The following is a 15460-nucleotide window of genomic DNA, read 5'->3' on the forward strand; positions in this document are numbered from 1 at the left end:
CTGTGTGAAAGAAAGAGAATCTGCCAAAGCTTAATACACTTGGATTTGCAAATATTAATACCTTGGTCCTTTGGGATGAGCACCCAGCCCTGTTATCCAAATACAAATGTTCCTACAAACAGCAACTGATCCGTACGTAAAAGTTATTAGTTTCTGCCAAGTTAGCTTCTTCAGTGAGTTTCCTAAAGGGTCAATGGGGTGACCTTGCAAAGGAGAGAAGAGGAAAGGGAAGCAAAAGGTGGAACGAGGAGAAAGAGAGCCAGTACCCTTGGCCCAGATGCCATAAAGTTCTCCAACATTTTACATGGCAGAGTCAGAGAACAAGTGCACACAATGTCTGGGTCAACTTCCTCAGCCCTAGCTTCCAGATTTTCACATTTACTTACAGTTTATCTCAAATCTCCCAAAATCTGGCTTGTACGAAATGTTGCTGTATGATTCCGCTCATATCCAAGACACTCAAACACCCAGCGAAACCCACAAGATTAGCAAAACACAGTAAGCCTATTCATTGTTTTCTGTACAGGTTCAAAATGTATACATGCCCTTGCTACAATCACTCACTGAATAAAGTTAGATGTATGGGAGTTATCAAAATATATATATTATTTTTTTCAAGAGAGTAACAGCAGCAGAAAAGACAAGAATCAAAAGAGCTCTTTACTCAGACAAAGCTGAATTCCTGAAGGCTAAATACCTACTTGCTGGCAAGTGCAGTTTCAAAATCTAAAATCTACTTCATATCAGATGTTTCCTTTATTTACAACATTTCAGTACTGATGACTCATGTAATTTTGATATATAATTGTTTACTTTAAATGTGAGCTCCCTGAAAAGTGATTACTTAGGAAGCCTACCTTTTATTAAAGAAAATACTGATCCATGGCTTAGGATAGAAAAGCTTGAAAATGTAACCCAAGTGCAGAGCTCTCAAAATCTAGAGTGCAAACGCAAGAAGCTCACGAGAAAAAAGGAGTTGTTATTTGATAGGGCTTCAGTCTATCAACAGAATGAAAGAGTTTGTCAGCATTTTCTACGGCAAACATTGCCAGTCACAAGCCATCAGAGCAACCACCGGCCATTCCATAACACAACCAAATAACTCTTTTTCCACTTTGGGAGTTTATAACTTTTCTAGAACACGGAAACAGGTTTTTTTCAGCTTGAATGCTCCTTGCAATAGGTTATTCGAGAGGCATGTGCTAAATAGCAGCCAGACTTGCAGAAACCTCAACTAATACCGTATTTTGCAATTTTTTTTTTTTTGTGAGTTCACATATTTTTTAGGAGAAACACAGCGCTTCAAATTATATCACTAGAAAGGCAGCTAACCCTTCCCAGATCCAAGCACTACAGATACCACACTGAAATGGGGCTGACTAAGCCCATTATCAATTTAAAACCTTGCTTTACAAGGGGAAACAGGTAAGACCGCATAGATAATTCTGAAGTGCTTTATAAATGCTGTTGAAACAGTAAACCCATTTTATGGATGAAGTACAGACGTTAGCTAAGTAGTATGTGAAAATTCAAAGACATCTTTTGTATAAGTACTGGGAATTGAAATCAAGTCAGCTAAGCTGGTATGGTTTTGCCCAGTTGCAATGTCTCCATTTTACAAGATCCCTTTTTCTTGACTACTCACCTCTTGTGCAAATGACTCTGCTTTCTTCCGCAGGTTCTTTTCCAGTTCAAAGTTCACATGAAGCTCTTCATATTCCTCTACTGCCAGCACAGACACTGTTTATAAAACAAGATCAGAAGCAGAATGGATCAAAAGAAGACCAAAGTACTGCTTGATTTACCTTGTTATTCTCCAGCACCATGAATCCTTGAAGGAAAGCAGAACCTAATTTCACATTTCCATATACAGTCTGCTTTGCAATATTTGTCTTCTTTGCTCTAAACCTCACTATATACATGCACAACTACTGACATTCTGAACAGAGTAATACCCCTCCCATCCAGACTCAAAATCTCCAGTAACAGGCATCACGTAGCACAGATCGTATTCTGCCTCTTTGGGTATAAGCAACCAAAGCCTCAAGAGAGCCTTGCTGAATCTACTGAGTTATTTTGGAGGCACCTGTATCTGCCTACCTGGTCTGAGGGAGGTTTGATGTGTCCCTTTACAACAGAGATATAAAGGAGCCCCAAGAAGAAGGCAGTGCAACTTCGTGTTCCCTGTATTTAAGCTGTGCTCACAAAAGCAAGGCTCATATGGGTGGTTAACGCTAAGCACGGGGCACACTTCCCAAACCCATTCTGAACAGGTCTCAATCCAGGATCATCTGGAAGTACTCAGGCATCATTTATTCTCAATGTGTCTCAGTGACCGCTTATCTTCATGAGCTTTAGCTCTTACTGGCTGAAGAGCGGTTTGCAGGGCAATGACATGGGTTTTCTAATGCTGTTGTACACAAGTTCCTTGGTTTCTTTGGAGATGAGCATAACAGTTTTTAAAGCTACACACAAGTAGTAGGATACACAGCCCAGTCCACCCAACTCTCAAAATGATGTTAACACAAAAAAAAACAGCAAACAACCCACACACTAAGAAAGATGCAAGATTAATTCACCAACTCCGATAGAAATGTATTGATTACACAGCTCCAACACAGCACCCCATTAACACAGAATACAGTATGTATCGAATAGATACTTTGGTAGCTCATTTCAAGCACACATAAAAATCTAGCTTTATGTTGCCAATGCATTAGGACCTCGCCTGGTATAACGCCTCCTTCCTGGAGAATAGGCAGGTGCAAAACAATGGGTTATTCTTTTGAAACATTTTCAGGAGAAACACAGAAACGATTCACCTGCCACACTACCCCATCAGAAGCTCCTTCAAGCTGATCTTTCTAATCAACCTATCTGAAGTCTGGTGTTTCAAGGGTCTGGCTTAAGCAATGCAGACACATGGAACAGGTAAGAGAAGAACACTTGGTGGAAGCTTCCAGGAAATGTTGTCAGACCTGTTGTCTTTCACTTTAAGAAAACATGAAATGGCCCAGGAGACTTTCAACCAAACAACTTTTGAGAAGGCTAAATAAGCAACAAGAGAAAAAGGCACAGAAACCAAGGTACTAAAATCTTTCCTCTCCCCTCTAAACTTGTTTTGGGTCACCTATTTCTCATGTGGAACCACTCACCTTCATTAAGCAAAAGCTCTTCTGAGCTGTATCTCTTTTTTGACCTTCCATGTCATGGTTTTACCCCTCATCTCTTTCCAAGAAAGGAAAATCCTTGCATTCCCTCCATAACTTGGAAATCCTGTATACCTCGTTCCCAGGACTCTTGCCTTTTCCTCATAACCTTCTGAACATACAAATTGTTCCCAAGTCTTTAGATATTTAAAATTATTAGTTGTGTCCTAACCTACTGTTCTGTAACATACTCTTTGTACAACATAAAGCTCTGAAGCTTCTGCAAAGGATGTAGCAAACTGGCAGAGAACCTGCTGAGACCACATACCTCTATTACATTTCTCCAACAGTTTTTGCTGCTTATTAACTTCTGTTGTCAAAACAGCCTTTTCTTCTTTCAATTCATTTACCTAGAAAAGTATAAAGTACAAATCAAAAATATGAACATTTTAGTTAATGACATAAGGCATATAGCACATACATAATGTAAGCAATATTTTGCTTTCAGTAATTCTGCTTCTGTTTGGCTTGATGTTAAGGTTTCCAGTGGCCTGGAAAGCATTTTTGCCCCAACTTGCAGACCACACAACAGAGGTAATAAACGGTTATGAACTATTTCTCCCATGGCCCATTCGCATGGCACGTACCAGTCACAGCTGCAAATATCACATCTCTGGAACCTTTCAGGATGAGGAACCGTAGCACCTGGTTGAAAAGTTACTAGTCTGCCCTTGACTGTTTGTATTTTAACATAGTCAGGCTGCTGTTTTGGTTTTTTTCCTGGGCTCTGTTTATTGTCCAAGAGCTGTCAGCTGTGTCTTTCTGAATGCAAGTGTTGCACAGACAGGAAGAGCCACTAAGTCCTGATTTGCATCACTACATGGCTTTGCCAGTTTTCAAGCAGGAATGAAACTCTGCTGGCTCAAAAAGCCAATTTGCTGGTCTAATTACAATGACAGGGCACTGCCAATGGCTAAACTCAAGGATATGCTCAATGAAGTAGCACCAGTGATTAAACTGGACATTCTCCAACAGTATTTCTTGGACATCCACAGGTTTAAGGAAATCCAAAAAAAACCCCACAGAGTGTCAGGAAGGGGAGATGAGAATTATATTATGGGCATTAGGACAGATTATGAAAAGTCACATGCCAGCGACAGCAGCAGACTGGAGTCTGACGTTGAGTTCTAGGTGTATGTCCCAAGTGCTCCACCATACGGGCAGGCTGGCAGGACTTGCGATTAGATAGTATTCAATTAACTTCACAACTGAGCGTTTTTAGCAAAATTAGATACAAAAAGTACTGACTACACGCTAACGTGGTCTCGCCTTCCACGGTACAATACATACTTCTTCAATTACTTCTACAAGTTTGCACCTCAGGTTTTCCAGTTCAATGGCTAAGGTCTTCTTTTCCTCATGAACAGATAAGATTTGATCTCGCAGCTCTACAGTTCAAGGAAGGAAATGAAAAATATATTTTATTCTTGGAAGACAGCAACAAAGGAAATGTCATGGCAATGCAAATACAGTTGAGTACAAAGCACCTTAACTGCATACAAAGCATCAGTTGTATTCAAGGTACATCCTCAATAATTTAGGAAGTTTGCATAAGTGTCAAGTAACAGATCTATAACTGGGCCACAGTTTCAGATTTACTCTACTAAGGCAAGCTGCCTCCTTCAGTACTGCTGTCTTTATTTGCATTCTGAATGATTCATTTCCTGCTATAATGGGGCCAATCCTGCCACCACAGAGTGTCCTCAGTCCTGCTCAGGAGACTGTCATATCACAGAGACTCTGGTTCAGAGGTAGCAGAAAGCAGTTTTTAATAGGCATCCTTTAAAACAAATTAATGCACGTCAGTTCTTTTTGGATCATGAGTTCTTGTCACATGGGAAATAAACAAAACAACAGGCAGTTAATACTTGGGAGGTTTTCACTGAAGAAATTGTCCTGAACAGCTGCCAATTTATAGTCTTTGTAACATTACGGCAACAGAGTCAGAATATAACCTTTACTGATGGAAGAGCTAATGCTTGTAATTTTCCCCTCAGAATTTTTGTTCCTTAATTATCAAAATATGAAATAAATTAAATTCACAATGGAATAAAACATTTGATTATAATCACTTCTTAACAGGAGATCAGTTTGCATACATAATGCATAAAGGTTTAGGTTAACATAAAAACACTGCAAAAATATAAACTTATTGATATATATTAGCTTTCAGCAAGTGCTCTCGTTCCCCACCTGCTTCCAGTATTTCATAGCACTGCTGTTTGTTGAATATCAGCCACGAGTTGGGAAAACTCTTGCTAATCAATTGCAGATGATGATGACGATATGCTGGATGTCATTCTGTTTGGCCTCACACCTTGAAAATGTTGATTCTCGCCCAGCCCCCCCATCTCAATTTAGGAGCCTTAGATTTACTTTCCACCAAATTAAAGGCACACACTTTCTAAAGTAAATAAAAAGACCTGTTTTCCCAGAAGATTCTTGAACCAAATCATCTGCTTTAGTTATCTGTGCTTTCCAGTGAAATTAAGGGAGCAAAAAAGTCTCACTGAAATTTGTGGTACCTCGAGTAAGTCGTCTTACAATATTTGTATCAGCCTCATTGTCCTAAATCTTTATAAATATGTACAAGAAATGTTTCTTTTCAGATATAGGGTGTGCACTAAATTGCTTGATCAAAGCAATTGAGTTTTTAGTTTGTTGTATCAGAAAGGACAGCTAAAACAAAAGGAAAACCCAAAACCTACAAATTAATTTCAGGTACTGTTCTGAGATCACTCTACACTTCCATTAGGAACTACAGCTTTACTCTCACCTTTCCCTAACATATAAGATACCTTCCTCCTTTTTTTGATGAGAGACAAACTTTCATCCCTTTAATAAATGAGAGGCTATTAATCAAATAGCCTCAGATTGTACTACCTTATATGTATATCCTTACAGAAAAGCGATGGGAGGGAAAGAATCACTCTAAGAAACATCCAACATTTTGTTGAATGACGAGAAGGCTAAAAGATTTCCAAAATCCCCAACACAAAACACAAATGTTTGGAACCATACACATGCATATAAAAGCAAGAATTCACTTTGGGCAACACACCAAACCATTGAGGGGAGTGTTGAAAAACGTTTCTTTCATTGCATACGGTCTTTCACTCAGCAGGTACTCCAAGACGTAACTCCAGATTTTCCCCTGAAGACGGATGCCACACACCTTGGCTTAGGCCAGGGACACAGCTCCAATTCTATCTTTTGGTAGATGGTGTCAGATCACTCTGCCACCACACACACACACTGCTCTCCAGGCACAGGGATGGAATATCTTCTCCTATAGCAAACGGGCTGCCCATGCTTTTAAAAATACTCAGCACTCGTGAAAATAAGGTCGTTAACATCTGATAATAAGGCCACAGTGAGAACCAGAAGACAGGAGTTCTAAATCCTTTACAACATGCCACATTTCGTTCTTTAATGAATTCTTTATCAAGACAGAAAGCACATGCATCAGAGCCTTTCCAATATATTTCTCTCATTTGACCCTGTTACCCTCCTAATCACATTCTCCTCTGATCTGCAGCCAGAGTCTTCACTCTCTTTAAATGTATCCTTGACATCTTTCTCCAAACAAAAGACAGGAGGAACTCCAGAGTCTTATTTCTGATTCAGATGGGTTGCACGGTGTGGATCACACCATTCTCTGCCTCTTCTCCTACATCTATAGGATGGAAAACTGCTTATTGTAGAATGGTACCCATGACATCTTATTTCTTGAGTGGGATTTTTTTAAAGCATTTTTATGACACTTATTCTTTTTTCTCAGCAACACTTTGTACCACTTTGGTGAGGCTGCTGCTTTCCAACAGAAAACAACAGGGTCAGGCTGAAAGTCCAGGAAAGCTGTACTTAGACACCATTTGCTATTGTAATTTATGATCAGAAAAAAGTGAAAGCTTTTGTTTAAAAGGTGAACCACTTAATCTCTCTGTCACCAAATGCAGAATGTGGGCATTCCCCTTTTTTGGAATGTATCCAGAATCACGACGACTTCATTACAAAGTTAGACAAGAAAGGAAGGAAGCTTTTGGATTAGAGTAACTGCCTTTCAAAAAAGAACCAGAAATTTCTTAATAAAGTACAGATTTCTCTTATCAAAGTATTTCCATGTTCCCAAACTTTGCTGCTTTACCCAGTACAAAAGTCCCTTTTTAAGTTACTTGTTTGGCAATAGCTCTGGAATGTGGATGAAATTTGTGCTTACAAAGGTACATAATGGCAAGAGAAATGGACAGTCCTGTTTACCAAGCTCTGAAATACTGAGACTGCAATTGAAGCAATACCAAGGTGACCTCGTCCTTCTGCTTAACTTTTACTTTGTTAAGGATCTGAGGAAATATTTCTTCTACTGAGTCAGTAACACTGAACTCTCTTAGCTGTGTAGATCTCATTTTCCTATTGCAATTGTAACTAACTTTGCAGGCTGTATATCCACCACATACATTAGCCAGTATCAGAACAAGCCTATCACGTTCTTACAGTCTTTCCTGGAAATCCTTCGACGAGCACTCTCAGAAACATGTCTCATATCTGTGGTACAAACCAATCCTGCTGTTCTTTAGACACCTTTCGCCTTGTGTGGTGGTGCAGGTTCAGCAACAACGCTCACCTTTTATTTGCTGCTGACACTGCACAGAACTGCATGATCCAGAGTTAGCTTCTGTATCTGTGGATGAATCATCCTCATCGATGTTAATCTCTTCAGTGATGATTTCTGGGCCCAGTTTTGCCATATAAAGCATACTAATTCTTTTCAAGGTCTTATTTTCTTTGTTCAGCTGAAAGTTGAGAAGCACAAACAGTAAGAAGATAGTCAATCTGTCTTTAAGCTGCTGTGCAAGGAAAAAAAGTCAACTGTATTTTTTTTCTCCTTTATCATTAAAAGATCTATCAAACAAAGACGACAAAGTGACATCAGATTATATGTTCCACTCAACATTAAAATGATCTGGAGATGGGAAGCTTGTTCTCTTTCTCCTCTGAGGAGGCTTGAATTCAGTGTGACGCTTCATGCATGCCCTTCTTTCCTCTCTGGTACTTCTGACTAATAAATACCCTGTGTAGGTTCAAATCAAATTAACTATCAAGCTTACTAAATGCTACACATTCCTTGTGATGGCTGCTACAGGCCTTTACCCTTAAGCATGCAGCAGTATCAACAAGAGCCCGAAGTGAACGACCTGAAGAAAGGTCTGTATTCCTGAAAGCCCATCTGGTTTTGTCAGCTGTATCAACTGGTCAAATAAGAACTTTTACCTCCCCACATGCCCTTATTTTGCTTATAAACTACAAACACCACAACTACTATACTCCCAGTCATGGCAGAATTACCTCAAAATTCTATTGAATTATTTTCAGTTCTCAGGAATTTTTATTGTACAGTCAATATATGTAAGATGAAAGCTGTATCATAAACCAATTCTTTCTGTGTCAAACTACAAACCAGACTGGATGCTTAAACACGCGGTGGATGATACAGAAGAGGTTCTCTCATGAATCTCTATTTCGACCAAGGTGCCAGGGAAAACTGAACAGGGATTGCTACAGATGTTTCATTCTCATAATTTCTTTCACTGTTCTGAATGAGGCTCAATTTTATACTAATGATGTACAACATACTGAAATCAACATGCACCTGAGAAGTCTAATATTTACCTTGAAATAAACTATATACTGAACAGTTAGGCTGACCCTAAAGTTTCACCTAAGCAATCACATTTGATCACCCATTTCCTCAGCCCTCCAACCACAGGAGATTTACTCAAGAACAACAAAGAACTCAACAACTCCCAAAGAATGAAACCGCCCAGGTGGGAAGGGTGGTGTGAGGAACCTTATTTGGTCAGCTCACACCAACAAACAAATCAGCCTTGGCAAAGCAGCCCCATGGGGTAAAGCCAGTCTTTGAATTGCCCCCGGACATGCATTACAGGAAAAGTGCAGAAAAGAAGAAAAGGTGCATAAATATGTTCATTTTCTTACTTATATGCTGATTGTCTATCTTACGAATTCTAATATAGTGTCATTATGCAAACAATTAAGTAAATACCTCCAGAAAGTACATTGCTAATGCATCTAAATTAAAGTGATTTCTTGCTGGTGTGATTTTTACCATATCGAAGGATGTACTTTGGGCAGTAGATGGAGAGAGGAGGGGGAATAAAAAGAAAAAAAAAGGCAGTCAGCATTGCTAATGAAATTTGGTTCAAAATTGCTGTAATCCATTTTCTGATGAAGTGGCTCAGATGCATTTTACACAACCAAAAATATATAACAGAGAGATAAAAACATTCTTTAATAATAATGCACTTCTGATGAGATGGAATATAGAAAATTACACAGTTGCTAAATTCATCAGACTAGACGCAATCAACAGAGCAGCGGAGGTCACCTTTCCCCTGCCCTCGCTTTGCTTTCATAAACAATCACCTGAAATGTAATGCAGTGGTTGACTTTTTCCATTTGATTTAGACACTGAAATGCTCATTATTGTTTTATATCTCACACAGGACAGTTCTAAAACTTGTTTTCCATTTAACCTAAATGCATATAAAAAATAGGTACCAAGATGCCGGTCCATGACTTAGTGTTCCAGAAGAGAAACTAAATTAAAAATAGTATGTTTCTTCCTTACAAGGAAAGATTGTATTTTACATCTCGCATATGGCTTATAGGTTTTGTCACTTCAAAACAATTTCACAGATCTGTAAGATTATATGAAAACGTATACGGGACATGTATACAATCTCAAAAAAAAAAAAGAATTGGGATGAAACAGAATCACCATAATTCTTCTCACCTTAGAAGCCAAAGCCTCAGCACTTTCACGGCACGTCTTCTCAATTTCAAGATGGTTCTGAATGCAGTTTACTTCCTCAATAACCATGTGAGAAACTAGGGGAAGAGTTAAAAAATTAGTCAGTATTTTCCTGCATTTGACACACACATTTGACACATGCATCCCATGATCAGAAATATTACATCTTTTTCTGTTAACATTCTATGTAAGCATTTCAAATACAGGGACGAACATACTTAGATAATCTCCACGGATAGGAACTGTTTTGAACACGGAACATCTGGTTCATCACTTTAAGCAACTCTCAAGCCACATCTGCAGCAGAGTGAGAACTGGAGAATTCAGCATAAACTTACGGAAGGCCAGAACGAGCCCCCCTGACCATCACTACTCATCACCTTTATTTCATTAACACTTGAGGAATCAAAGTGAGACCATTAGGACTGCCCCTTAAAATTGCCATCATAATCCTCTTGAAAATTTGGTATGGACATCCTTTTCAGAAGATTAGGACCCTGATATTTTTAAACACCAAGATTAACTCAGTTGTCTTATAAAATCATTTTCACCTTCTGGTCTTTGGGTTTAAGTAGTATGTCAAGTATCATCACACTTGCTAAACACACTGTACAAGAAAAGCTGTCAGACAGACAGGCCTGGAGCAAGTTTTCTAGGAAACAGAGAAAAGAGTCAAGCAACCAAAAGCTCCACATTTTAGTGCGTCCTGCAACATATACTCTGCTGAAGTCAAACCATTAGCACAGCACAGCTCCTTCTTCTGGTTCCTCCCCATCAGCTTCCACAGCAGCTGGGTACAATCCTGATGGAAACTCTACACTGCTTCTACTGCCCAATTTTTGACAAGTTCAGCTGAACAAGACGAGTTGTGTGTTACTGCATGGCTGTAATGTCCAAACTGTTTGTTATTTGAAGTCTCCCCATGTTGAGCACACCCCAAGATAAGCACTGTGGTCTCACACTCAGCCTCACTGTCAGACACCAGCACACACACGGACATGCACAATCTTCTGCTGTCTGACTGTATCCAAAATACACAGCTGTGTTACTGTATTTGTCGTCACAGCTGGAAGAGCAAGAGACACATCTGTCCTTTGCACTTAAAGGTTCCTATTACCGCAGTGGGTACACATCACCATATTGAGGATACACAATATTCCCGAAATGACCAAGAGTTACAGAATGAATTTTATTTTATGACACTGGGTACCAATGTGAGCTAGAGGACACTTAAAAGCATACACGCATTTTGGCTTGCAACCCTTCTCAGTCTCCAGCAGTACATAGGTATTCAACTAATGCTGAAAGTCATCTCTGAGTGACAAGGTCCACGTTGCACAGGGGATCTGGAGTAAAGAAGGAAATCCAACAGTAGTTGCCCATTTCTCATGCCAGCACTTTGCCCATTGATGCAGCTCCTCCCTGGCTCCTGGCACCCTTTCTCAGCCTAAGCAGCAGCCTGGACCCAAGTTCTGCAAGTCATTTCACAGCACAGATTCCTTTTCAGCCCGGCCTCAGGATTTCAATGTGCAGAAAGAACTATTCGCAGCTGAACAATACTCTGGAGCAGGAATAAGGCTGGAAGAATATAGTGTAAATACAGATGACTTTTTCTAGTGTCTCCTTTTATTTTCATACCACAGGGTAGAAAGTCCTGCTTGTCCTCTTCCAAGACTTTCACCTAAATACTGTAGAGACACACTTAAATCCTCTTTCATATCCAGAGGTCATCTTAATGACTACAAAACAGGACTTTAGGTCATTAACAAGTGTTATTTATGCAGCTTTATTGATACTTAAGTCAATGTTAACTAACATTTTCATTAATAACATAGGAAACCAGTAAAACACTAGAGTTTGCTCTCAAATCAGTAGCTACATGCAAGAAACAAGTTCTACAAAATCTGATCAGCCAAAAAAGAAAAAGAGCAGGGCAGACTACTGAGAAATTTTGGCCCCAAAACTATATATTACATTAAACCTTTTAACAGCAGAGCAACCATATCTCTTTCTTTGGTTGTCTTTTTATCTCCATTTTTTCCGACTTCGGAGAAATGATCTGCTCCAAGCATGCCGTACCAGATATTATATTTAATTTGAGAGAGGAAAAGGTTCAGGTAGTACATGTCTACATCTCTCCTGTTGTTATTTTACCTAGCTCTGGGAATTTGGAGTCATGAAATGCTTTGGACGGGATGAGGCAGCAGTGGAGATACAGAGCTGCTCCCGTTTTTACAGACAGGCATCTAATGGCCTCAAGCAAAGCTAAAGTTAGGAAACAAGGATTGGGCTCACATGGCAGAACTAGGGATTACTCTTGGTTCATTTAAACTTAATTAACCTGCAATTATGATTAACTCAGGGGAAAAAAAATCTTTCCAAATTAAATACAAAAATATATTATTTCCTAAGTCTGTCCAAAGTTCTTATTATGTCAATATTAAAATTCATAAAGCAGCACTAAGTGGCCTGAAACATCTCTAACCTTGACAGTTTTTTTCAGGGGTAATAATAATCCACAGCAAATGCAGGCCAACCAAAAACCACTTAACTAATTAGTAGTTGCAGTCACCGAGAAAACATGAATCAACACTGTTATTACAAGTGGCACATTTGAGTGGCATCTAATTATGACTTGATGAGCACGATACTTGCATTATCAACATTACTACTGCATCCCATCAGGGACTAAAAGCCGCTGATGGCATTGACTGCGAGAAACTCCCACTCAATGGTACCGCAGCACCCAACAATCTCCTTGGCAGGGGCACCCTCACTAAATGACATGTTAAGCGTAATTACTGGTAGACATTGTAAATAAACAGGATTGGAAGTGAAAATTGTACCAAGTGCATAAGACACAATCTGACACATTGGAAGTGGCAGCCTTAATTGAGAGTTTCTTTGACTGCTCAAGATCATTTCAACTGCATTTCTCGGAGGACAGTGATTATAACTGTGGAGACAGACGGCATAATGGTATCAGCACTGCTGACAGAGCAGTGAATTAAATTGTATCTGCTGTTGTGTGAAAGCCTTGATGAGAGGTACAGATCCTTAGTGGTCTTATCATTATAACACAATGGTCATGTTGTCATCAACCTTGCTGGCTCCAATTGAAAAGAAATGATTGTGTGTTGAAGCTTTCCCCCCCACCACCACCTTCTATCTCTTGTGCTCAATAGAACCAATTTTCAGAGAGCTATGAAATCACGCAATAGGGCCTAAAATGCAGCTGCTTGGCATACAAACGGGGCCCCATTAAACTGGAATCACACACAATATGTGTTTATGCCAGGAGAACAAATAGAAGCTGAGTACAGGCCAAGTTTATTCACAGACACAAAGCCGATGTAGCTCTTCATCAATATAATTGCCTTTTATATTGTCGTTTAAATAATGGGCTCTATTATTGCCTTAAAATCCTAATATTCCTGGCATTTTATCACTATGTTTACAAGGTACGTCCTTTAAAAATGTGAAAGGAAGATAAAAGAAACCTATAAAATTTTACAACATCAAATATTACTTCAAATTTTAAGTCTTAACTACTTGACATTTTCTGCCACACTCTGGTATTCCTGGTATCATAACAAAAACAAAACGGGCTGCAATTTTTTCCAGAGGAATTAGACTTCTTAGAGAACACTCTTGCCTCACAGAACAGTTATCTAAGATCATTTAAGGCAGTAGATTATTCCAGTTGATTTCAGACTATTTTCCATAATTGTATCACCTGAACAATCATAAAATAGAAGTGAGCAAGTTCCTCTATTAACACAGTTGCACAAAAGTATAGACCACATGGTTTCCTTCTCCTGCATTAACTTCATCCATACTTCTGATGCTTCAAGGTGCAATTCACCATACTGGCACAAACCAGAAATAAGACCACAATCCTATTGTAATTGTCTCTTCTAAGAAGCTATTCCACTAGGATACTTCCACTCCCATTACATGTGCTTTGTTGCATCCAGACACTACGCAGTTTCAACAGAACCATTACCATAAAAGTATAAAACTGAATATCAACTTTCTCACAGCCCACACAAGACAAAACTTTCTCTAAAAATTGTCAAGAGACAGTAGTTCATCCTAAAAACCTTTATTGTTGTGTCTAAGCTTAAAGTAATTTTACTACTTCTTCATGAAAAAATTACCATTATTATTATTATTATCATTGTAACTGTCAATCTCAGCGATAGCATCAAATCCCACTCCATTCAAGCATGTATCATTTTGAAAGTCACTTGCAGAATCCAGGTGAGATGGAGCTGCATTTGTACCACTGTATTTTTACCACTTTGCACCTTAAGAATGGCTGTGTCAGAGCGTATAAATGCTGTGACAGCAGTTAGTCTGACAATAGTCAAAGTCTCACTGGATTAACTCCTTAAAACAAGGCTTTGAAGGAGAAACAGCAAGTGGACCTGAATCTCCCCATTCTAAACACCACTGTGAGTTTGCGGAGTGGTGTCCTTAACTCCCTATACCAAAAAATTCCCACTAACATAATCAACTTACTTTTCTGAAATTCCTCCAGTTTTCTGACAGCCTCATCTCGTTCTTGCTTGATTTTGTCACACTGTAGGAGAAGAGAAAATTGAAATGAAACACTGATCCCGGTTATTTAATTAGCAGCCAGTCACAACATGCAAAAGTAACGAAGATCAATTGCCGGCACAATCATGTACAAAGGCCTATCAAGGCATCATTTCTCTTTGGTCTCAGTCACGTAAGATCAACAGAAACTATGCATAAAATATTTACTACCCAGAGTATTTCCTAATCAAACTGGCAGGTTCTACTTGAGTTTATGTTCAAATTCATAGCTAGTCTGAAACTATTTTAGAAGAGCCACACTATCCGTAACTGATATAAACAGTCATCCCTGTTCCACACAACAGTTAAAGCAATACTTTGCATGTCAAGAATATGCTGTAAGTCTAGTTTCTTTAACACACATAGATGCGGAAGAGAGGTCTACAATTCTATACCTACTATGTGCAAGGAAAATCTCAAAGCCAATAAACAGGGACATGCTGTTCAGCTTCATCACATCATGAGCAAAACTTCAGCCTTGAAGCAGGGAGGATACTCATTTTCATACTTTGAGGATTTCCCATCACCTTGGTTTTATTAATTTTGGAGTTACTGTTAATACTACACAGGGCTGCAATCTTACGATAGATGGGTTTCTTCAAAGGGAAGGAATAAAACAGACGTCAAATAGACTTCTCTAAGAAAATCTCTTCTGTGAGTAAATGAAAGAACTCAAAGAAATGAGTAAACTTCATAAGAGTCAGTGATTAACCACACTGTAAAAAACACATGACCTGGGGGGGAAGTATGACTGGCACACAACGTGTCTTACACACACGGCATACCAGACATCCTTCCTCACATGCGGCTGTGTCTG

At 39.1% G+C, this 15460-nt stretch overlaps 1 protein-coding gene across 2 annotated transcripts in view; it reads right to left on the reverse strand.

The window, feature by feature from the left end:
- SHTN1 (shootin 1) overlaps nucleotides 1–15460 on the reverse strand; it is a 65083-nt gene that overhangs the window by 33738 nt on the left and 15885 nt on the right. For both annotated transcript variants that reach the window (XM_065843787.2, XM_071812186.1), the window contains 6 exons: nucleotides 14566–14626; nucleotides 10024–10118; nucleotides 7834–8002; nucleotides 4500–4597; nucleotides 3478–3559; nucleotides 1646–1740 (listed from right to left, as the gene is read on the reverse strand). In XM_065843787.2, the coding sequence (XP_065699859.1) occupies nucleotides 1646–1740; nucleotides 3478–3559; nucleotides 4500–4597; nucleotides 7834–8002; nucleotides 10024–10118; nucleotides 14566–14626 (600 nt within the window). The remainder of the gene's footprint in view (nucleotides 1–1645; nucleotides 1741–3477; nucleotides 3560–4499; nucleotides 4598–7833; nucleotides 8003–10023; nucleotides 10119–14565; nucleotides 14627–15460) is intronic.

Source organism: Patagioenas fasciata, chromosome 8 (assembly GCF_037038585.1).
Source record: "Patagioenas fasciata isolate bPatFas1 chromosome 8, bPatFas1.hap1, whole genome shotgun sequence".
NCBI classification, from domain to species: domain Eukaryota; kingdom Metazoa; phylum Chordata; class Aves; order Columbiformes; family Columbidae; genus Patagioenas; species Patagioenas fasciata.